Genomic DNA, 24,678 nt, shown 5'->3' on the forward strand with positions numbered 1-24,678 from the left:
AGTAGAATTTTACAAGTAAAACTTTATTGGAATGATACTCGTGTTGCAAAATATTACACTTCGTGTTTTTATGTCACTGCTCTCGTGACTTTAGACACTTCCCTTTGCTCTCTGTGTGTGTGTGTGTGTGTGTGTGGCGGGGGTTAACATGGTTTACTTTGGGGTCTCATTTCCCTAAAAAGTGCGACAGTATGTACCAGCATTGTGCCTGCATCGAGAGGAAGTTGTATCACTGCAAAAAACATCGAGGAGACACAGAATAATATTGTATTATAACTTCAAACATTTTGTCCATGATGATATAGTCAACATTAAACTTGACATGGAGGAAATACAGCGAATGTAAAGTCTCAACAAGTGGTTTACAACAAGGTTATAATAATAATAATAATAATAGGCTAATAATAATAATATTAATAATAATAATAATAAAAGGTTTGTAAATTAGTCCATAATAACCACTAAGCCAGCTGATAACTACAAGTAGGAGTGTATCCACCTTGAAGCTCTTGCCACCATCCATCTGCCAATATGAATTTGACTTCAGGTCAAATTAAATGTTGAGTTTTTCAGCTGTTTCACCTCTCACAATGATAAAGAAGTGGAATCTGAGCACTAAATATGAAAAGTAGGGTAATATAGGGGAGGGGGTGGACCCAGTTGGTCACAAGTTGGTTGCCTTGTATGTGACTAATTTCTTTGATAGAAAACAAATCAATCAAAAGCGTATTTACTGGATATTGGTGAGGCTGCTGATTACCAACCGGGCAAAGAGGGCAACTCCCCAGGGGCCCCCAAAAGCCCCAGGTTCACTGCAGCAATTTGTTTGTAGTAATTTGGTGTGCATTTGTGTGTGTGTGTGTGTGTGTGAGACAGGGACATATGTATATATTTACATATACATACATATATATAAAAGAGGGTCACGTCAACTTCCAAACCGTAATAACGACTGGGAAACTGATAAAAAGCTCCGATATATCCGACTTCACATCTAATAATACAGAAGTGTCTGAAAGCCAAGCAAACATGGATGCCTCACGTCAGCCAAAATCCGTCGTTCAATGTAATTAAACCCAAATTTAATGGATATAATGTCATTTTGTCAATGCACAGTATTTTAAACCCTAAAACAGCCAACTCAGTTATCATACAACCTTCTTGAGTTGTCAGATGATGTCAACAATCGAAAGTCGTTAACATGGGAATATTCCTCATCTCTACCACCCATCCCGTATGACGTGAACACGGCATAATAGTCAGGATATCTAGGCCTCTGCTGCAAGTCTCTTGCAAGTTTTATGGAAGTGTAATACTGAATCACTGACGTGGCCCTTTAAGACCTTCATTAATTCAGCGGCTACTGTGCTTACATGCTGCATATTCCTAAATTAATTTGTGTTGGAATCAAATTACCACACAGTAAACCTGGGGCCATGTAATATATTCCAGCATAGTGATACTGTACACAACGTACAGAGAGTGGGACAAATGTTTTTTTTTCCCCCCATATATGAACTGTTTTGGACAGGAAGGACTCGTGTGAATCAAAATATCCGGATTTTAAAATGATCAGAGGAAAATGGGAGTGCCTGTATGAACCAAATTAGAAGGCATTTGAATGTTTGAAACACTAGAATCACTTTATTTTATCAATTCTGAATGACAAAATCCTACAATGACCACCATTTTGGGCATTCAGTACTTTGCCATCATAGCCCAGGAGCAAGGAGGCATTGGACACTTTAAGTGCCCAAAGTGGCGTGTACTTTAAATAGGCAGCTTATACCACTAAGACCATTTTTGTCTCTTCTCAGTACTGCTCTATTCAACTCCAGGTGGTCTACCTTTTCCTCACTTGTTCAATGGAGTGCCCGTCATCTTTACATCATCACCACATGAAAAACTAAATTAAACAAAAACTGTGCATGTAAACACAGAGATGGGAATAGAGTTGCTGTCACATATCAGACTGTCACATGCTGTGTGGTCCAACTTTGCAAGTGATAAGAGGAGCGGGCTGGGTGCTGGGGAGATGAACATGAAACACAGGTTTCTATAAAAGACCATAAAGCACACTATCCAGACCGCCTTTAAGGACTTGTCAAAGTGCTCTGGTGACCGCCAGCCAGAGGCAGTTTGAGGTAGTCTGCCTCAGATGGTCTCTTTTAGTTGGAGTTGGCAAGGGCCAAACGGTTGATTCAAAATGCCGAATCAACCTGACTAGTAAGTGAGCTCTGAGCAGGGACAGCGAGTGCTTTCAAGACAAAACAGTTGTTGAGTTAGCAAAACCAAATCATCTGGAAGGGGAAACTGTGGAATACACTAACCAAAAGTCTTAATATTCCCTTATGTTTCTCTTAGTGATAACCAGAACTTTAAAGTCCCAAATCTATATCGCAAGCATTTCACACATCGTCTTTACATGCTAATCCTAATGCTTTATGTTGATAAAATGTCTATTTAGTGATATGTTCAAACCTGAGATACCATTATGTTATGGTGTTCCTTCACAACACCATTAAAACTGAGATATTTGAGTTCCCTTATCCACATTTCCTTGTTTGTTAGCGTGACATGATGTGTTGTAGATAATGCAAGAAGCCCGGCTATGCTAACAATGATAAGAAGTGTAGATGGAGTTACTCAGCTGTAAACTTAACTGACTTTTCCCCCTGTCATCTGTCTCTGACCGAAATTTGTTTGAGCACACAATGCATAATTTTTTTTTATTTTGGCCAATCATGCCAGTGACTCGAAGTATGCTGTCCACGATATGAAAGAAAGAGCAAGTTAGCCGGTTTAAGAAACTTGTGCAGGCTGAGACCTCAACTAGTATGACTCAACGGGCTTCATGTAATGACCAACAGACTGCAGTGGATTAACAGACTGACTGATTGCTCTAAATGATGAATGAAACAATAAAAGAGCAGGGAAGATCTTGTGTGAGAATGTGTAGAGGCAAATCTAAATGAGCGGGGGTTCCCAACACCCATGAATCTGAAGCACACCTTCATTATAAAGGGATCCATAAATAAGACAGAATAATAAATAAAATACAACAGAAACACAACAGAAAAGGCAACACTGCTGGTTATCAGTCTCCTTGCTCTTTTTTCCCCTTCTCTATCCCATTTTTACTCTTTTTGTAGCTGGTGCTTGTGATTGGACAGGAGACAGTACTCTCTCCTTACGTCTCCCACTTGACCAGCCTACCTTTGACTCTCCCTACTTCCTTCTTTCATCCTCTCTCGCTCTCTAACTCTAGAACTCTGCAAACTCCTTGGCACATTTCTCCGTGAAGGAGACTCGGATCTCCTCCTCCTCGTAGTCGTCAAAGTTGCTGGTGTCGCCTGGTCCTTTGAATTTGGGGACGAAGGGCGCCTCCACCTAAAGACAATTAAAAGCACCGGTTAAGAAGCAAAGTTTACAGAGTGGAGGTAACACATCTACACAATATACACACACAGACACACTTACCTTTTTCTGGTAGATGGCAATCCAGTCAGTGGTTGCAAACCACTTGTGTCCCTTGATGTCGTTGACACCGTTCTTGAGGTTCCCGTAACGTTTTGTGAGATCCACCTGAGGATAATACAGATACATTTTCCTCACCTTTACATTATAATGAATTCAGAACACGCAGCAAAGTAAACGTAACCTTAACATCAGAATGACAAAGATATCTGCTGTCACCTGTAACAGGTTCCTCAGGAGGTCCTTCAGGTCTGAACTGAAGTGAGATGGGAAACGCACCTGAGACAGAAGACCAGAAGAAGAATGAATCAGCAGTTAAGTTGTGAGATGCAGCAATGTGACCAGATGTTTGTCGTTCTGAATCCCTCACTATTTAATTATATCTATATAGAAAGAGTAAGTAACTAATGCTTCACCTCCCCTCAACTAGTCACTTCCCATGTGTGATTGTATGGAGTGACAAATGAAACAAAGTGTGCTGAAAAAAATAGTCACATTCGAATGAAAATCTATTTTTACGCTCCTCTTGTCCTCTGGCACAAAGGACGCTGTTTTTAACCTTTACTGAAGCAGGGAAGTATGGCTGAGAGCAATGCTCTCTTTTTCAGGAATGCCCTGTTGACACTCACTCAGTTACACACATTCACACAGGCCTGCCCAAGGGAAACTCCGCTGTGGTAATGAGGGAGGGACAAGCACTGCTCATTTACTTTTCCCACCCAGATTTATATGGCTGGTCCAAGGATCGAATCCGGTGTCCAAACCCGCTTCTCAAGGCCACCACATTAGGTGGTTTAGACCACCACTGCCCCATGTGGTGGTATGACTAGCAATATCCAACATGGCTGAACAGAAAACACTTCTGCATCTGTGTTTTCACCCCATGTGTGCACCGCTGACACACAATAAAGTGTTATAAAAAAGTGTCTCTGTAAATGAAAGCATATTGTTAAGACAGAAAACAGAAGCACCTGGCAGGCACCCTCTGTATTCAGGTGGTGAACTGATCTTTCTTTAAAACTAAAACAAAACTGAAATAAAATCTAACCAACCAAAATACAACTGAAAATAACTAAATGTTTGTATCTTTATTATCCTTAAATGAAAATAACCAAAGCAGTCAGTAGAGTACAAGAAGACAGTATATTGGAAGTGCCAATAATATTATGTAAAATACCTGCCTTCAAAGTGTAAAGAGACATGCTTGACCCAAAGTGACAAAGACCACTGAGGAGTAATTTCAACTTTTTATTTATTCTCAAAATGGAGCTATACTGTAAATATAAACTAAACTGAAATACCTTTCTACAATAAAGCAGCAGAAAGAAGTCAGGGATTTGGGATGAGTGGTAGGTACTCTGGCTTAAAGCAGCAAATGTTGCAAATAGATACTGAATGTTGCACAGAGAGGTAATCAGAGTCAGACTCACCTTCCCCGATACGATCTTTTCATAGATCTGAATGGGCTGGTCAGCAAAGAAAGGCGGGTACCCTGCTGCCATCTCATATACGAGTACGCCCAGCGCCCACCAGTCTACTGCCTTATTATACCCCTGGTGGACATAACAAGCAAGGAGGAAAGGGGTAGAGAGAAAAAGAGACAGCATTGTAGACAGTTAATCAATATACAATTTAAAATGTTGTTTTTGTTTTGAAAATATTGTTTAGCTTTATTAAACTTCATTCATCCTACACTTCAGTTTGACTACATCTTATTTTTCCAACACAATCGGTGCATCCCATCTAAATGTTCAGAGGGAAGAGATATGATTGTTGCATATTGCAGGTCACTGGCAGTAATGAATTAGTCAAAATATTTTTTTGATATTATACTGAAGACGAGAACCATTACAGGACATCCTACAGAAAGCAAATAGCTGTCTATCAATAAAGATGTCATGTTGATTGTTGTCACGTGTTGCATTTAAAAAGCATCAAACAAAAGCCAATTATGCATGTTCGAATAGCACATTTCTGATCAAACAAAGCACAGGATAGGCCTTGAGTGGCCAACATCACCATCCCTAGAACCATATCCTCAGGCTGGTAGGACCATAAATACCACTTTAAGATTTGAATCAGTATTTCTGAAATAACAGCAACCATGTGTTACAATTGTGTCAACTCAAATTTAAATCTATCAAGAAAAGTGTTGTAACGTGTTTTAACTTTGTGCAAAAGGTTGATATCATTGTTTGTCCAAATGCAGAATATGTCATTTTGACATTTTGACACAGCTGGTAACTCACAAGATAAAAAGGGGAACAATGGTGGCTCACCTTGCTGAGAATAATCTCTGGGGCCAGATATTCTGGGGTGCCACACAGTGTCCAGGTCCGGCCCTTTACACGTTTGGCAAAGCCAAAATCTGTCACCTGAGAGAGGAAAAGAAAGAGCAATGACAAATAATGAGAAACAGAGTAAGAGCAATTTGATTTGATTTGATTTGATCTGAGAAGGAGAGCCAGATGACAGAGAGAGGCAAAGAGAGGGAGAAGAGCAAGGATCTAGGGGCAGCAAAGGAATTTTTCACCAGTTGTTATTTCACTGTTTACCACTAGAGGGCAGCAGAATGTGTTCTACAAGACAGCCGTCAGTGTGCCAGCAGACCACTCAGCAAATACAGATAGATAATTGCAAATTCACACTGCCATCATAGTTGGATTTATTTATATAGTCACACTCTCTTGGTCATTGTTGATTGTTTCTAGACACTTTGTATTTCATACCCATCTTTCTAAACATTCACCAATACAGTCCTAAATGTTATATTTCTTTAATATTCTCTGTCTGATTTTCATCATTCCTAGTGATTATGATGACACTGTATTCACCAGCACCAGAGACGGAGGAATGCAGTGACAGCTTACATGGGGGTCCACATGATAACACAACTAAAGCAAACAGGCATTAAAAAGTGTGGTAGAACCACATATGTAGAAGTGAAAATATAGGATAAGCTAGATAGGATAGATAACTGTCCATTTATAGTCATACAATGCACTGAAAAACTGCATGCTAGTAGTACGGTGAAACAAAGCTGAATCCGCTTTTTTGAACCTGACTGGTCGATGCCTCATGGAGTCTACTGTGAAGCTATGTTAAGTTTTGTCATTACATCCTTATGACTCTATTATGTTAAAATAATAACCAATTCAAATGATAGCCAAAATAATATCTAGGTTACTCAACTGAACTTTAAGTGACAGGGAATTATGGCTGCTCGATTATGGCAAAAATCATAATCACGAGATTACTTTGGTCAATAATATTGAGATCACAATTATTTAACACGATTATTCATTGACTTAGGAAACATCATGCATTTATTGAGAAAACTTTTCGGAGCTTTATTTTTTTATTATTAGGCAATATGTGCATTATCCCCAATAGTCCATAAAATAAGAAATAGTAATCCAACATTATTAACTTTAAACGGCATCTTAGAGCCAAGAGGATGACAGCAATGCTGTGTTTCCCTGAGGTTGACTGCTTTGGGGGGGATGGGCTGACGGGGGCACACACGGAGTGGAGCAGAGGAGAGACAGGTGAACGTGTCAGTGTCCGATCCGTTCTGCGCATGTGCAAAAGTGGTCCTGTCAGTCAACGGAGGTTACCGCAAATGTGCCCATTCAAAATTACTTGTGATTTGAATGACATTAAACAACACTACATACACAAGATAACAAAATGCTTTTTAATCATTGGAAATGTAATAGTTCGGTCCATGTATCATCGGATATTCCATACTTCATTTGTAATTAAAAACAGAAAAAAAGTTTTTTTTTTTCAGTTTTTTTAAATTCTGTGTTCATTCATTACAATTAATTCAATATATGAAAAATACATGTTCCAGATAGTATGTCATTATGAAAGTTGTTGTAATTATACATGTAATATAAAAATAATACATTATTTTTAAATCACAGTAATCTTCTGTTATAGAGTTCTCTATTTTTAACTTAGACTGTAGTAATGTTACATAAATAGGGAGTTTTTATTTATTTTCTGTGGCAGCAAACACAACACAAAGCCGTCCAGTAACTTTTATACTGCAACCTGAGCTCAACTAGACACTTTAGGGCTGACTCAAGTAATGTTAACGTAAGGGAAAGGGGCTCACTTTCACAACAATACCACTGGTTACCCACAAGGCCACCTTCTTTAAAGGGGAAGGCTCAGCCGGGAACACACAGGTGCAGTTAGACTGTGGGTGTGCTAACCAGAGGTGGAAGAAGTATTCAAGTCCATTACTTAAGCAAAAGTACTAATACCAACCCCACTGTGAAAATACTACAAGTAAAAGTTCTGCAAGTACTCAGTGTGCCGTAAAATGTTCCCTGTCAGTGTTTTACTATTATAAATGATGTTTCTGGATTAATATTACTGCTGCATTAATGTGTATGTTGCATTTACTGCTGTAGATGTTTAAGGTTGAGCTAATTTTAACTACTTTATATACTGTTGGGTAGTTTAATCTACAGCAATGCATCATATTCTACAAGATCATCATATGTTTGCACTATTTAATTTCCAATGATTAAAAACCATTTTGTTATCTTGATTTAAAAGATTTAGTTTTAGTATTTTGAACATTTGCGGTAACCTTCTTTGACTGACAGGACCTATTTTGCGCATGTGCAGAATGGATCGGGCAGCTGGTACAGATCGGGCACTGACAAGGCTCTCTCCTTCCCTGAAACACAACAAGAAACACTTTCTGGCTGCACCTGATTGGACAAACGCTTTCACTTGTGGGCTGTCTGCTCCCAGGTTTCAAATCGGACCAACATGGCGGCTGGTTTGGAAACTTTCTCTTATTACAAAAATAACTGATTGAAATGTGTTTCTGAAAACATTTTCAGCAAGAAATAAGTCATGCAGTTGCTGAATCTGTCTTAATTTTAGATCGACAATGGTTAGTTTAAAAGTTTTTTGGGAATTTTCCAGAGGCGGGCGAGTTGCGCTGGACGGCCCTGATTTGCATAAAGTAACCTAGATTCAACTTTATGCAAATGAGAAATGGCCAAAGTGACAGCCCGTCTTAAAATGCAACGCTATGCTACGTTACCAGAATGCATTACAGGGCTTTCTACATAGACAATGAATGACAAAATGCAATGCAGCGTAATAATCGTTTTATCTCGATTATCTTGGTATAAAACGCTGGAAGCCAAAATCTTAATTGAAAAGAAATTTTGATTAAAATTCAATTTTCAATTAAATTTCGCATATTATAACAATGGTAACAATATCCCACATCTTATATAATATTTCAGTGAGTTACTACATGTTAACACTTGGCAAGTAAAGTTAACTACCAAGTACAAGCTGACTCAGGTGGGGTGGTCCCACTTAGATCGAGCTAGCAGCAAATACTAAAGTTAGCCTCACATATAAAGCTTTATCTGTGTATTTCATCCATGTATAAAGTGATAAACAGCCCCAAAGACAGCACATAAAGAGTACCACTGGGTGTGGGTGTAAAATGTTGGTGAATGTGATGCTGTGATGAACTAAAAACTGCATGTTTGCATGTTTAGAAAGCCTGAAATCTCAACAGCATTGTTTAGCATACCTCCCACTGAGGTATAAAGGTTCAATGAATACATGCACGAATTATAAAGAAGTAAATTGTAGTTAGCCAACAACTTTTTGAGGAAGTAATTATTTATGATCAGCTTTTGTAAATTACTGCATGAGGTGCTATTTACCTGTATGTAGCCCTGTTGGTCTATGAGCAGGTTTTCAGGTTTCAGGTCTCTGTAGATCAGGTCCAAAGCGTGCAGGTACTCAAAGGTCAGAACAATCTGAGCAGCGTAGAACCGAGCATGAGGCTCACTGTACACACACACACACACACACACACACACACACACACACACACACACACACACACACACACACACACACACACACACACAGAGGCAGATAGACAGAAAGAGAGCAGTTTAGTTGTGTACGGTACAGAACAGAACAGAGATGAACAAAGCTAAATAAGTCGAGCTGAAACAGACCTGAAGAGAACAGAGCTGTATAGAAAAGAACAGAATAGAGGTTTACAGAGCTGCTCTACATTTTACCTCTGTATGTGCCTATAAAATACATACAGACACTAACCTAAATCTGCCAATTCTCCGTAGATGGGAGAACATCTCTCCACCTGGTACATATTCCATCACCATGTAGAGGTTAGTGTTGTCCTGGGGAAGGGAAGACAGAGGACCTGTTAGTGACACTCACTCAGTCAGATACACACATGTATTAACGCACTACAGGCACGCACATGCAAACACAGGATGGGCAACTGGACAACATGGAAACAGTATTTAGTGGGTCAATTAAAATTAATCCACTGACTTTTATTTCAGTTATTACCATATAAATGCCTCAATAAAAGGTGCCTGTAACTGTGTCTATTAAACATTGATGTAGGCATGTTATATTTCCAAAACCTGGTTTGCAGAACGTATGTCCTTTAGACCCTTTAACAGACCTAAATAACATTAGCTTTATATTATAAAGTAGGATTTTATTCTTAACCTTCAACTTCTTGGTTGACACCTGCAAATACAACTTACTGTCAGATATATCTAACTAAGCTGAGTTAATGTGTGTATGTGGTTGACTCTTCCATCTGTGTGCAGGACGAGGCACGTGGACAGGAATATTCTGTTAATAGGTTTATTTGAGGCATCAAGGATATTCAATCCCCGGGCATCCAAGGTGCATCTAAACAGCTTAACCTGAATAAGGCCTTAATTGGAGTATGGCCATCAGCTGGGTTAGCTGACAGCCACTGACAAAGCTGGGTCGTGAAAATGTTGAAGAATAGAGAGCATGTGTTTGTACACTCGTGGTCATTGAGCATGTAGTAGACCAAGCTCATTTCACTCTATATTTGCAGATGACTCACCGTTAATAGGATTAATTGTCAATGATGATGGAAGAGATAAGTAGGATGAGATCAGTAAATTGACAGATTATTGCATCAGGAATTACCTGTTAAACGTTAACAAGACTAAAGAGATAGATTTTAATAAAAACAAACAGTAGGCCTGCGTTGTGGTGATAAGAGGTTCTGTTGCTGATCACTATAAATACTTGTAAGTGGTCTTTAATAAAGCCTGACCAATACTGGATTTTTTGGGGCTGATACCGATATTAGGAAGTAAAAAAGTAAAAAACTACGATATCAATATAACGGCCGAAATGCAACGACTGGAACTGTTCGGTTTGGAGGGCGTACCAAACTGCGAGTCATGAACAAAACAGTTTGGTGTAAATTAGGACTGAAACAATTCCTCAAGTAACTCGATTACTAAAAATCATCAATTCAAATTATTTGCATTGAAGCTTGAAGCGACAGAAAGTGTCCACGAAAACTCTGTACAGTGTGTCTATTGTAAAACTGAACTAGCCTACCACAATAGCACAACATCTATGCTTCAGCATCTCAGCAGAAAGCATAACGTTTCAGTCTATGCATCCAGTCCACAGAGTGGACCCGACACAAGGTATATGAAGGCTAATAAAGAATGTAGGTTACGCTAATTATGGCATATATGTAATGGCTAGTTAACAACGTAAATCAATGTGGTGGCTAGTTATGTCCCTAAGTTAGCTAGGTTTTGTTCAAGATAGAGACAGAAAATAAAATGCTGCAGTTAATTTGTGAAAGCCTGTGCTTCATTCATGTTATTTATTATTATGATAGTCAGTTCCTGTCCACTCATTTTTGCCTCCTACAAATGCCACAAAGAAGACAGTACAGGCTTACATTATGCCTGAGCTGTAGTGAGGTTGAAAATTATGTGTAGATGTGAAAATTATGTACAGTATATATACCTTTTTTTAAAGCAAAAGGTATTGCAAAAGGTTTTGCATTTCAGAATTGTTTTTCTTTAAAACCCAGAATGCAATATGGCACTTAAATGCACTAAATGTTGTTTCATGTTTAGTTTTGACAGATATTATTGTATGCAATTTAAGCAATAAAAATGCAGATTTTTCTAAAAAGGAAACCAATTAGTTGTTCATTTTAAGAGACCTGTCTCATTTTCTCTTTTGCATATTTACTATTGCTCTTTAATAAAGCAAAAGCATTTCTTATCCGATTACTCGATTAATCAATGGAATAATAATATATTATAATAATAACAATTACTAAAATAATCGATAGCTGCAACCCTAGTTTGAACACATGTAACGTTACACTATTAATGTTATAAAGTATAGGCAAAATGGGCTAAGATGCTTACACATAAGTTTCCACTCAACTGACAAGGTATGAAAGTAGTTACGTGGTTAGCTAGCTAGCTAATGTAGCAAACAAGTATGATAAGCATGACATGTGACATGACTTTCCAGCATTGCATCTCACCAACTAGTAAGTTACGTAACAACGTAGCGTGAAGTCAACACTCAACAGACTCAAACCACTACCGCACCACTGTCTGCTGAGCTGCAGAATGAATGGGAAGAGATGCTAGGATGCTTACCTTTCAATCTGCTACGTTACAAACTATAGTTGGCTAGCTACCTCGCTAACACAGCAAACAGATGTGATAAGCATGAGTGGCATGACGTTTTTTTAGGGACAGGGTTATATTAGAGTTATACTGAAAAGGGAAAATTATGGGGTCATTGTTTATTAACTTTCCAGCATTGTATTTCACAAACTAGTTAGCAACTTACCATGAAGACAATGCTTAACTCCGCACCACCGTCTGTTCAGCTGTGATGCACACTCTGACGCGTGCTGCAGACTGTGCTAAGAGTATTGTAGCAATGGCCCTAATTTCCCATTGTGCCTAGTGCTGGACTGAGTAGTTTATGTTTTATGTTCCAAAATGCAAATGTTACTTTTTGTTAGTGTTTGTAATGTGTCTGTGGCTTATGTTGGTAACTGTCCTTTTTGTGCTGGTTTATAGTTTTAATCCTTAGCAAGGTGGCTGTTACATTTCTTGACCTCAGCTGTATTTTGCTACAGCATTTTTGAGTTCTTGTTCCCTACGTTGAATGTCATTAAAGGGTTGCCATTGCTGAGAGCTGCTTCTTGTCTCCCATAGTATTGTAAACAATGAAGTTGGAGCGCACTCTGATGAACAAACTGTGATGACACCATTTCTAAATTACCCTTTTTTTTTTGCATTACATTCTGTAAAAACAAAGTTTTCATATCAGCTCATATCAGACAACATATACGCTGATACCGATATATCTGTGACAGGCCAATATCGTCCGACAAATAAATCATTATTATCATTATTTTCTCAGTTTTGGAGGTTCTGAAACAACACCAATTTTTACATTATGGCCTAAGCCATCTCTTTTTTCTGTAAGTAAATAATATTTGACACCAAACAAAGTTACAAAGGTTTAAACTTCACATGCAATGTTTGGGTCCTTACAAATAGAGTCTTCAGCAGACAGGGTGTGACTCTTTCTATAGATACTGTTCCAATTAAGCAATTATAGAGAATGTGATGTAATTTAATGACCTAGACTGTAAGAGTCGGGTTATGCTAGAAAAGAATTAGTTCGTACGAAGTGTCATCCGACTACGACGGAAGGCAAAAGTCTTTATAACTCAACCGAACAGCCACACTTGAAGGCTTCCATATCATAAGCCAGAACTTGTTTGCGGCACTCGTTTTGCTGAATGACAGCCAAGCAGTACGCGTTTCTGCACACTCATGAAAGGCAGATGCTTAACTGCTCACTTGCCATAAGACAACTGCATGTGTGGGGTAAAACATTTATTTCTTTTTTCAATGGACCAGCTTCACCAAAATGTAGGGAAAGACAAATAGTATCTTAAAAGCTGGTTATGAGGGATGGAGGGCAAACTGATGAGCGGATGGAAGGAAAATCTATCCAGTCAGTCATCGTCAACACAGGCTTGCATCATCTAATATTCTCTGTACCTTGAATGAGTACTCTAACCGCACCAGAAAAGGAAAACTGACAGCCTGAAGAATCCTCTTCTCATTCAGAGTGTGCTCTATCTGCTTGAGCTTCACCACCTGAAAGGTAAAGAAAGAGAGAGTTTATATTGTATCATATAAAAAATGTATGCAAAATTGAAATCATGTATCAACAAAAATAAACTATTGTTTTATCAGAGCAGCATAATCTTAGCTCTCTTTAACAAGTACATTAACAGTCAACAGCCCCTGGTCCAACACTTGTTGTTAAAGAAATATAACTTTTTCTGTTTCCATCCAATATGAACACTGTGGGACACTGTCCTAAGCTGCTATGTAGTTGTACTTCTTTAGACTCAGAAAAAAGTTTTGACTTAGATAGGAAAAGCCAACTAAGAGGGCCAAAAGGTCATAGTACTACAAAGGAAATGTTGGGAAAAGTAAACACCCCTGTTCAAATTAGTCTTAAAAATCTGTGGGCTATATCTGTGAGCTGTTTCTTCCATTCTTTTATAATGACACATGCATATACATAATTCTGTATATCTGTATAATAATATTTTTTTATTTCAGATAAATAAGTAGGTAAATAAATACATAATTCATATGACATTGGTAGAATTAAAATATATTTTTTTAATTTTGTAAAAAGTACTTGCTAATGATGTTTTTCCACCTGCATAAACTTTTCTAACATGTGACAAGGCAATTTACACCAGTATCAATGCTCTAGTTTTCTTCCAATTTTATCCCAATAACAGTGTACAGATGCTCTGAAACCTTACAGTCTGCCTCCTTCAGGTCACAACAGCCTCAGCACAAGACTCCACATTTTTATTGTATTGCAATGTATTTAGTGTGTGGCATTATATTTAGTGCAAGCATCTACATTCAAATTATATATCTTTCAAAGAATGCTTCAGTTAAGTTCTCTTTCTGGTTATGTTCACCTGGCACTATTTATTTAACACACTACTGCTTTAAAGGCAACTTTATATACCAGATGTAGTTTTCACATTAGATACTTGACTATCTGAAGATAACATATTGGACAGATATTTCCAATATTTACAAAATGTTTAAAGGCTTTATTCTTGTGAAACAGGAAAAAAAGTACAAGCTGACTCTCTGGAAATAAGTCAGACATTGGTGTTGGAAACAAATTTTTCCTCTTTGGGTAATCAGACACACAAACATATAGTAATTATGGTGCAAAGCGGCACAAACTGGAAAATGGGCCTGGATGAATATATTAAGAGTAGGAGGAACATAGTCTAAGCAGGTGGCATCAAAAATGGCCAATCACATCAGAAGGCTGTTCCTCTCCAGGAGGGCCAAAGTCATGAGGTGAAAATATATAGAAATATAAAGACAGCAACTTTAATTTATATTCAACAGGTGTCTATCCAACAATCTATCCATCTCACCATTTCTATACCCACTTATCATTTTCATGGTTGTGGAGGGCTGGAGCCTATCCCAGCATGCACTTGGTTAGGTAGTTTGCCAGGTCGCCAGCACTTATACACGGAGAACATTCACACTCCCATTGACACCTACTGACAATTTAGTGACCAGGTCACCTAACCTGCATGTCTTTGGACTGTGTTTCAAATCAATACACAGGACTGCTTTATGGCAAATATTGGATTTGCAGGATTTTTGCATCAATGTGATGAAGAAGCTTGATTTTTCAGGTATTAAATTCACTGGATTAGCCAATTAGCCCAAAGCAGACATTCCCATCTATGTATTTTACCTTATAAAAACATTTATCAATAAATATTATGTCATAAGAGGGGATTGGAGCTGGCGGAAACGCAGGCACAATTTTATTCTAAACTAGGTATCAAAATGACTCTACTTGATATGATCTGCATAAAGACAACCTCACCTCTGCTACTCTGGCCGATGCCTGCTTCAGAACAAGTGGGTTCAAAAAGGTTGCACCGTATATAAAGAGAGCCTCAGGCATTTTTTCTCCATGAATGTCTGAAGACTTGTGAGCACAATTTTCACATCAATGACATTTCCAGATTTCCTATGACCATCCTGTAGGATCTGGTGAGTGTCCTTAAATGACAAACACATTTAAACGCCCTTCATCCCACTGTGACCCTCCTGACCAGGACTGACCTTCTGCTTGTTGAGGATCTTCATGGCATAATGCTGTCCCGTTTCTCTGTGCCTCACCAGCATCACACGGCCAAATGAGCCCGTGCCCAGGGTTTTCAACCTCTCAAACTGCTCCAGGCCAGCAGTGTTCTGAACAGACAAAACAAAAAGGGTTAGTTGATTTTTGTGAAAATGGGATGGTGAGGGTTGTGGAGTGGGAAATTATTTTTTTATTTTCTAATGTGTCCTATGCTCACACTGACTATTCATTCTATATTATGTATGTTTTTGTATTGTACAGGTAAGCAAATGCCTGAGTGTATGTGCATTCAACATACAGTAATCACAGAGTATATAATGTATATGAAACATGGTATGTATGGTTTATGATAATATGTTTATAGTATGCAAATCATGGCTATATTGTACATACACTGTACAGAATATTTATATAAATCCCATTCATATTTAATACTGTTATGCAAACCTGTAAAATGTGACCTGACTGAAATCATCACACAAAGTTTATATTAAAAAACTGTCACATGTCAAGTGTGTTATTTTTCATAACTACTTGGGTCAGAGAGAATGTTAGATATACAATGAAAAAAATATATTAATACTCTTATCTGTGTCCTGTTATTAGGAGGTCTATAAGCTTTGTTGCATAGCAGCAACTTTTTCATCATATTTTTAGGGCTGGATGATACAGTTTTAATAATAAGAATATTGTTCTAAAATTTCTATATATTACTCATCGTGATATGTGAAGGTATATAAAAAAATGTAAAACAATCAATTAAATGTTCAATGCAATACTATGCATCACATTCGGCAAAACTTTTCACACGTAAAAAAAAAAACATAATTTGCTTGAAATCAATAACTTGGACAACAGAAATGATAAGACAATATGCTCATAACACCTTGATATCTTTGCTCACACAGACTCCTACATGTTTGTATAGACGCTAAAAAAAGCTGATTACAATAGAAAATATATGTCACATTCCTGTTGTGTTAGATGAACACACATACATCCAAACACCAACCTGTGCGGGGTTCTCCCACTTCTTGAGAAAGTCCTCTTTGGCTTTAGCAAGGAACTCCTTGACTGTGGAAGACAAAACCACAAGAACAGCTTTAGTGGTGTGTGTGTGTGTGTGTGTGTGTGTAAAAAGTGAAAGAAACCAGAAAAGAAATAGTAGGATGCCTCCTACGTTTTCTGAAATCAATTGTAGAGAGACAGTGTTTTTTAAGAAATATAGACCAGTTACTGTTTATATCTTGCTTACATTTTAAGAATACTTGTCATAAATGCATGATTTTCCTGTTTGAGCATCTCTGGACTTTGATATACTCACAGCACATAGAAAGAGGAAAAACTGAGAATGAGACAAGGATGACATGCAAACAGGTGCCAAGCTGGTTTCGAACTCAGTTATATTGTTTGAGATTAAACTTTATTTTGTGTCATCTTAAAATCAACTACTCGCAACCAACACAGATGCCCCAAATAAGAAGACATGTCATGTGTCAATGTTTGCAATGACGTGCTATTCAGTTACTTAATTTTTAAGTCCATTGAAGACGTCTGAAGGCAGAAGAAAGTGCCTCAAAATCACCAACTGTGCTGATTAAGAAGCTACTCGCTCTTGAGCAAGGTACCAAAGCCTCATCAACACAGGAAAAGCTGCTCAGTGACCAAGAGTACATGACGTGTGTTTGTACCTGGCTGTTCCCAGGTGTGAATGTATGATACTGGATACACTCAGAGCTTCTTAATGCATATTTCATATGCTCTTTTCAACATCTCTGTTGCCTTTTTAAGCTGTTTGTTGAAAAGCATATGGGGTTGATTGGACACTGTTTCAATAGCAGTGAGTGGCTGCAGCACACACACATACGCTCGTAGAATGTTTATGGTATCCGGCACAGCCAGCCAATACCCAGACTGACTTGAGCATGAGATACACCCATATACCCATTTTTATGCCTCATTGCTGATAGAAATTTTAAAAATGTTTCTGTACTTTTTATGTCCTGGTCAAAACAAAAGCCCTACACCAGTCCAGTGGCATCTGACATAAGCATACTCTCATCCTTCTGCAGAACAGTAACCTTCCATTGGACTTAAAGTACAGCAGACACACTCAGACCAGCTCAGTCAAAGCTGCAGACTTGTATGGGTTTACTAAACAAAATAGTCCCAACATGGATTAGAGTCAGCTCACCCACACACAGTATCAGTAGCATCTCTCTCCAAAGGAGTGAAGCAACAGGCCCAGAGTGTTTGGGAAATATCTGACACAGACTGTTGTGATATTGCCAATATTTCAGTACAGTGAATATGCCAAGATGCTTGCAGCTTACAGTCGCTGTTTGCTGTTTTGTAGCTCATACAGAGATTTGGCTATGGAAACAGCACTTCATCTTGCTTCATCTTACCTTAGCATCCACTAAAATAAAATAAAAATGCCCAAAACTGAACAGTACTTCTGAGCCTCATTTGAAGAAAGATTTACTTTTGATCTATATGTAGATATAATGCTCCTGAATTTAAATTAATCACATTTAGGTTCTTGGGAGCTTGCATGGCACAAGCTAATTCGTTTGCAGCAGGGACTTGTCATGGACGTAGAGTGGATCTTAATGAATTAGAAAACAGGAACAGGCCTCTAATTAACAGTGTATGGCTTATTATGTAAAGCTAACATAGCCTGCTGTAACACATCGTCTCCGATCATTTCACGAGGCTGTAACCGAGCAGGTGCTGCTCAGGAGTGATGTGTACTGGCGATGGTACCCACCGCTTTCCATCTCGCTGCCCTTCCTGGCCGTGGGCGCGTTGCCCATGATGACAACTTGTCAACGGGCGATCCGTGGCTTTTTGGCCGCTCTGCAGCCTCCTCAAGCCGGTCGTAGTTCGATTAGGTCTAAACGGTATTTCCTAAATCCAGCTGCAACCGTTACCAAGCGTTACCGCCGAGGTCTTGATCTTTAATAGCCTGACAGCTACTGATGCGGTGCCACGGCGAGACGGGGTAGTGCAGCGGTCTCTCTCACTCCACGGTCATCAACAACCAGCGACCGATATCGAGCTTAAGTCCACGGGGGGGCTGTCGTTGTGGTATGTCGGTCGCTGGGGCTTCACTGGACTGTCAGGCCGACCTCGGCGCAGTTGGCCTGAACGCGGAGGATCCAGTCTTCTCCTGTCCCTCCTTACAGCCCCCTCCGAGCGAGGCCCCCCGGCTCCCCACCTCTCCCCCAGCCCAAAAAACAGCGATACCGACGGCGGGGATGCAATATTCTCAATCGAAAGCCTGCCACTTTTCGTTACCGAACCCAACTTTTAAAAATTGAACCTCGGCGGGGTCCGACAACGACGGGAATTCGCCCAAATCAACATTGGCCCCCTGTAGCCTCGGAGACGAGCGAGATGACGGAACTACAGCCGAGCGAACATCCCGCCTACTCGCCAGAGCTTGGGTTGATTGACAGCTGGAGCAAGGCTACGGATTGGTCACCTCTCTGCGGCGTTGTCCCATGGAGCACTGTGATTGGCCCTTCGCAATCTATCCAAGACGGCAACGTCCCGCCGCCCAACAATAAGCAAGCGAGGGGAACGTCACCGATTATTTTCCTCCCGACGATGTACGCGCCCACTTTCTCCGGTTTCTCGCATCCATTGGCTTGGCGCGGTCGAACCGTGGGAATCTCGGTGAATGCGAGGATATCTATTGGCTGTCAGCAGCGGTTGACAAGAATGCCCCCCCTCTTCCAAAAAAAAAAAAAAAAAACACTCCCTCACCGCCGCCAAGCGACTGATACAAGTTTGGCTAAGTGACGTCAACCGCGAGCTATTTTTAGATATGTTGGTCAGAATATAACGCACGCGCGGCGCGGTCTGGCTGGCAGGACTTCTAAACAAATCGCAGACAGCCGCGCACGGAGGGAAGAGTGTATCTGGTGGGAAATGAATCACAAGAAATAAAAGTCTTTTTACAATCGGTGTTGGATGAAAACACGCAGAGCCATGTACTGTCTGTGTAGCAACGACCTTTACAGTCAGAATCCTCCAGCAGCATCTCGGTCATCCTCGCCCCACACCTGGTGTGCCTACAGGGCCCCGTATTATCAGGATCCTCAAAAGGCACAATTTCACATAGATTTGCATCTGAATATCTAATTTCAATAATAATTTGAGCTTGTGCTGGGAAAAAAAAAATCGGCATTTAAAAAGGACCCCTGGCCCATGAACAAACACCCAAGCTATAAATAAGAGATCCCTACAGCTACACAGGGTCTGACACCATCATATTAGGGCTCTACAGCCACCTACCTTATTATGTAAAAGGTGCCCAAACTACCACAGCTGTATCAGCTACACTTACATATTTAGCCCTACATTTGTGATATCTTGTGATATGCATTCTGAACATTATTATAGATGCTCTAAACAATTACTGAGTGCTTGCCTGATATACTGTATATATGGTGTCTGTGTCACCTTTGTGTCATTTCTCTAACACATCTGGAATCCAAAACTAGTCTCAGGCTGCAACTATAAACTTTATTTCAAAGGATGACGTCCTCATATTCCTTTTTTTGTCCTCCCAACAGATTAAAACCAAAATATATTCAATTTACAGTGATATAAAACAGAGAAAAGCAGCAAAGCTTCACATTTCAGAAGCTGGAACCAGCAAATCTTTAGCATAAACCTGGCATCTAGCTATTATAACCACATTTTTCACTAAGTCTTGCTAAACAGTGTAGACATGTAAGAAGCAAACAGAGGTAACAGATAGATGGACGGAGGGGTTAGTCCCTTCAACTAAGATAAAATGGGTGAGAGCAGACAGTCCCCATCCCTTTTGTGCTGCAGTTGCCTAGCAACATGAGGCTAGAGTGAAAATGGCAGAGTGACGCTGCTGCATTTTATGAATGAAATTGGAAAAAAGAAAGGAACCAGAGTGGGGAGGGGAAAGAGTGGGCTGATGCACACACACTCATTCTCAGTCTCGCTGCTGTTGCAGTGCTTCCTTCCTCGCTAGTCAAGGTGGAAAGCAGGTGTAAGTAAAGATGTGGTGATTTTCAGAAAGCAGCACAAGGTCCACCAAAGAAACTTTATTAACCCCATGGCTGTTGTTACAAATGTTGAGGCAGAGAATATATAGTAAGTACAAAAAGAAAATATGTCTTCTCATCTTGAAGACAAAATAAGCGCTGGGAAAACATTATTTACAGTATGCTTAAATCATCCAAACAACTTGACAGCAATATGGCATCCATTTCTCCTTCATCTCCTTTACCTACATGTTTTGTAGAACATTATCTGAACTGGAGCATGTTTGAAGAAGCAGGTTACTGACTCATCTGGATAACTCAAGGGTAACACTTGTAAGTACAAGGTTGTTCTCTGCATAAGCTATTCAGATAACACTAAGTAAAGCTACTTCTTGCAACAGGCCCCTGAACATAGCCCATATTTTAAACCCAAGATTTGTTTCCACAGGTACTCCAGATGCTACAAATTCATGTCAGATGAGACAAACCTTCAGAACAATGAAATGCTTTACTATGAGCAGCTAGTGAGATCTATTCTGACACACAGAGCACTGCCCATAGCTTTGATCAGTGCTCAAGAGGACAAAATGAACAGCACAGTATGGATACCAAACAGGTGAGGATATGGTGGTCCTGTCTTAAGATCGCCCCACCCTGATGACTCAAACGTTATCTGGCCCAGCTTCAACATCATCCAAGACAAATATATGGTCAATTAAGGCAATGTTGGTTGTGCACATCTGTGTGTGTGTGTTGAAAGAGAGTGAACAAGAAAGAAAAACAGTTTGCAACAATTCCAGATCAATCCCATTTGTATATGCTGTATAAAAATAATGTCCCTGCTTCCTGTTAATGTCCACATGTTACGTTGATACATCCATGGCCTCCTTGTCCAAATGTGTGTTTGCGATGTGGGTGAGTTTATAGATAAGAGTTCTTGTCCATTATCTTAATCTGATGATTCTTACATGCAGTCCATGGAGTTGTCTGGCATCAGTCCAAGAGGTGGCATCTTTCCGGGTATACAGGACGGAGGGAGCATGCCGCTGATGTTGTGGGATGGGTCAACGTTCTCGCTGTCCTCCATCTTGTCTGCCAAGCCCTCCCAGTTGATATGGAAGCGTGTGACACGGGGGTTGGAGGCCAAAATATTCCTCTGGAGCTGAGAGAATGAAAGCAACAACAGTGAAGTGTCAGAATTACGGTTTATAAAGAATGCTCCAAATGAAAGCAGTGGTGGTTGAGGTATCTTGACTTTTAGCTCCAAAAATGGGTCAAGTTTCACAAACACTTTCCATAAACAAAGCTAGGTCAGACCCTGGCCCACTTGTAAATCCCCTCTGATATGCATCTTACATTGTTACATTACATTGTTTGAGGGAACTATAACTTTAGGTAACTGGACGCAACCGTCACTAAAGCTAACGTAGCTCCTCAAGGATTGAAGCTGTTATTTTTCTAATTTTGACACTCTAACTGGTGTCAACACATTAGTTAAGGTTTTAAGGACTATGACTGTCGGTAGTTGTTGTTTATTTTGTTTAAGTATGCAGAACTGTAATTTTATGGGTTATTTTATGTTATGTTATGTTATGTTACGTTATGGTGGAATAATTAAAAAGTAGGAGTGAATAGGATGAGGCAGAAAATATACATTTTAACACTATTTTACTAGGAAGCCTCCCTACTATGGATTAATATATAATGTAGATTTCGTTGATACCACTGGTGAAATGATACAATATAGTGCATCACCTGATACCTCCTTTAGAATGAAGATAAAACAAATTGAAGAAATATATACATTTACTGTAAACAGTTTGTTATACTTCTTTCTTGATGCTACTGTTGCCTGTAACTTCAATTTCAGAGCACCAGAGGGCAGTAGACAATAGTGTATAATTCAATAGACAATTTCACAAGCATGGCCCATGTACTGTACCATATGTTTAAGCTATCTGCAGCTCAGGTATTGCAGTAATTTAAACATAAAAGTAAGACAGATCTGTTCTGTGATTCAGTCCAGTAAGTACACATTGTTGCGAGCAGGTCCCCTACGTTTCTATCCATGACAGAAATCAATTACTGTCATGGCTTTTGTGTGTGTGTGCGTGTATGTTACCTGAGTGTAGTCTGGTTTGAGAGGTGGGTTTTCCCGTAGTTCAGGGTCTGTGTATTCATTGTTGACATAGTAGCCGATGCGGATGAACTCCTGTCCACGGTAGGTGCAGGTTATAAGGACTACTGTCACTCCTACAGCGTCACTCTCTGGAATCAGCCCTGTGTTAGGAGCATCAGCCTGAGGGGGCAGACAGGAACACAAACTCAGAGGAAATTACTTACATTTACCTATACTTATTTGATTTTTAGTCCTAGTATTCAATGGGTTCTGTGGTGTAGCTATATTTTGAAACAGAATGAAAGGTAACATGTGTCCACAGCTTACTTACCTGAAACACAAACATGTGTCTGCCAGCTGGTACTGGGCCAACTAGAACAGAGTCCAGAACCTGGTCGTATTCCTCACTCTCAGCTGAACCCACATAGATGATCTTCCACTCCAGATCTGACATCACACATAATAGTGAGACTTAAAGGTTTAGTTCTGTTTATAAGGAATACGAGTTACACACAGGTAATGATATTGATGAAGGGGCATTAGCTCTATCTCTAGACACTGTGCGTGAAGGTATCCAAGCAAGCCAGCAGCTTTTTATACAATTATGAAAAGCAGAAAATGGAGATATTTTGAACCACACCACTAGGATTTATTTGTAACTATCTACAACAGAATAACATCTTCAGTGTATACCAATGCTGGATACTCTTCTCAGACCTGTGTGTGATATAATCATTCAAAAAACAAAATGAGTGCCATTGACTTCCTACACAACTTAAAATTTTATTTTAAAAATAAAATAAAAAAAATTAAAAATAGAGAACTGTCAGTGCATCTCTAGACAGTACGGTTAAATTAGATGTTTTAAACCATCAATCAAAAACTATAAATATGTCGTTTTCACCTCAGAAATGCACTACATTCATTACACAGGTTGATGGCACTTAATATGTCCATTGTATACAGCCGCACAGTTAATGTCAGCACAGGTAAACTGGCTGTATGCATTCCCAGTATACATGCTACTGATGCTTCCCTGTTATCTCTCCCCGCGGTTCGCGGCAACTCGTTGAGCTTGTCTGTTGCTAGAGTAACATAACGTGATCAACCAATCAGCTTCTCGGAAAAAACTCCGAAGAACGTTCGCGAACCAATCGCTGCAGGCAGGAGGCGGGGCGCTGAGCCCAAACGCGCCAGCGCCAATTTTCAACAACACGTCAAATGAAATATCATTAATCAGTGATATATAATCGAAGAAAACAGCTTGATTACTTACGATGCACCCCATCTATCTGCAATTTACCACTTAAGCAGAATACGCCCAGACAGGGTAGCTAGTATTCAATAGCTAACAAACAGTAAGTTAACTGGCATTGACGTTAACGTTAGCTGAAAACAATACTAACCTTCCGGCAAGTCCTCCATGCATTCAAACGTAATTTCAAACTGAAACGGATTTCCAAAAGGGCTCGGGTTGTCCAGCACAGCAACATTTAACACTTGTACTTTGGCCATAGCGTATCGTCTTCTTAGGCACCTCAATCTGGAAAACTAATTAGCTTTTCTCTTACGTGAACAAAGTTTAACGAGTCACTCGGCACTTTACTATCGCTGTGTTCCCGGGTTGGTTCACACGCTCTGGCGTTGTCTGTCTTCAAGGATGTAGTTAACGTTAGTGAGTCTTTTATTCTCCGAGAACATCCATGGACATGACCCGACGGCGGCTGGGCTACAGGAAGTACGTCACTTTCTCATCTTCGCCGTCTTTATTTCTGACAGACTACTACGCTTCATCGTGGCGTGCTGCTGCCCCCCAACGTTCACTTGTTAAATAACAGGTCAAAATGTTAACGTTAAGTCCGTTAATTGATGGAGGCCGTTAAAAAATGTCTTTGTTTTAATATTGCTCTCGTCCAGTAATGTTTAAGGAGAAACCATCGTTAGCTCTAGCCACAGTCTGTGTCTCTC

At 39.6% G+C, this 24,678-nt stretch overlaps 2 protein-coding genes across 2 annotated transcripts; both read right to left on the reverse strand.

Annotated features, from left to right (window-relative positions):
- Positions 1 to 2: 2 nt before the first annotated feature.
- prkacab (protein kinase, cAMP-dependent, catalytic, alpha, genome duplicate b) lies at positions 3 to 19,276 on the reverse strand. The gene is made up of 11 exons (XM_044189933.1): positions 18,332 to 19,276; positions 16,574 to 16,635; positions 15,543 to 15,671; positions 13,407 to 13,505; positions 9,598 to 9,680; positions 9,192 to 9,318; positions 5,757 to 5,852; positions 4,908 to 5,030; positions 3,697 to 3,756; positions 3,481 to 3,585; positions 3 to 3,390 (listed from the first exon to the last, which is right to left on the reverse strand). Exons 1-11 carry the CDS (start codon positions 18,375 to 18,377, stop codon positions 3,265 to 3,267), a joined length of 1,056 nt encoding a protein of 351 aa, XP_044045868.1. The 5' UTR covers positions 18,378 to 19,276; the 3' UTR covers positions 3 to 3,264.
- A 1,360-nt stretch (positions 19,277 to 20,636) lies between these two features.
- On the reverse strand, positions 20,637 to 24,462 carry asf1bb (anti-silencing function 1Bb histone chaperone). The gene is made up of 4 exons (XM_044189935.1): positions 24,117 to 24,462; positions 23,042 to 23,157; positions 22,714 to 22,890; positions 20,637 to 21,753 (listed from the first exon to the last, which is right to left on the reverse strand). The coding sequence occupies exons 1-4, from the start codon at positions 24,223 to 24,225 to the stop codon at positions 21,556 to 21,558; spliced, it is 600 nt and encodes a 199-aa protein (XP_044045870.1). The 5' UTR covers positions 24,226 to 24,462; the 3' UTR covers positions 20,637 to 21,555.
- Between the last annotated feature and the right edge of the window lie 216 nt (positions 24,463 to 24,678).

Source organism: Siniperca chuatsi, linkage group LG3 (genome assembly GCF_020085105.1).
Source record: "Siniperca chuatsi isolate FFG_IHB_CAS linkage group LG3, ASM2008510v1, whole genome shotgun sequence".
NCBI classification, from domain to species: domain Eukaryota; kingdom Metazoa; phylum Chordata; class Actinopteri; order Centrarchiformes; family Sinipercidae; genus Siniperca; species Siniperca chuatsi.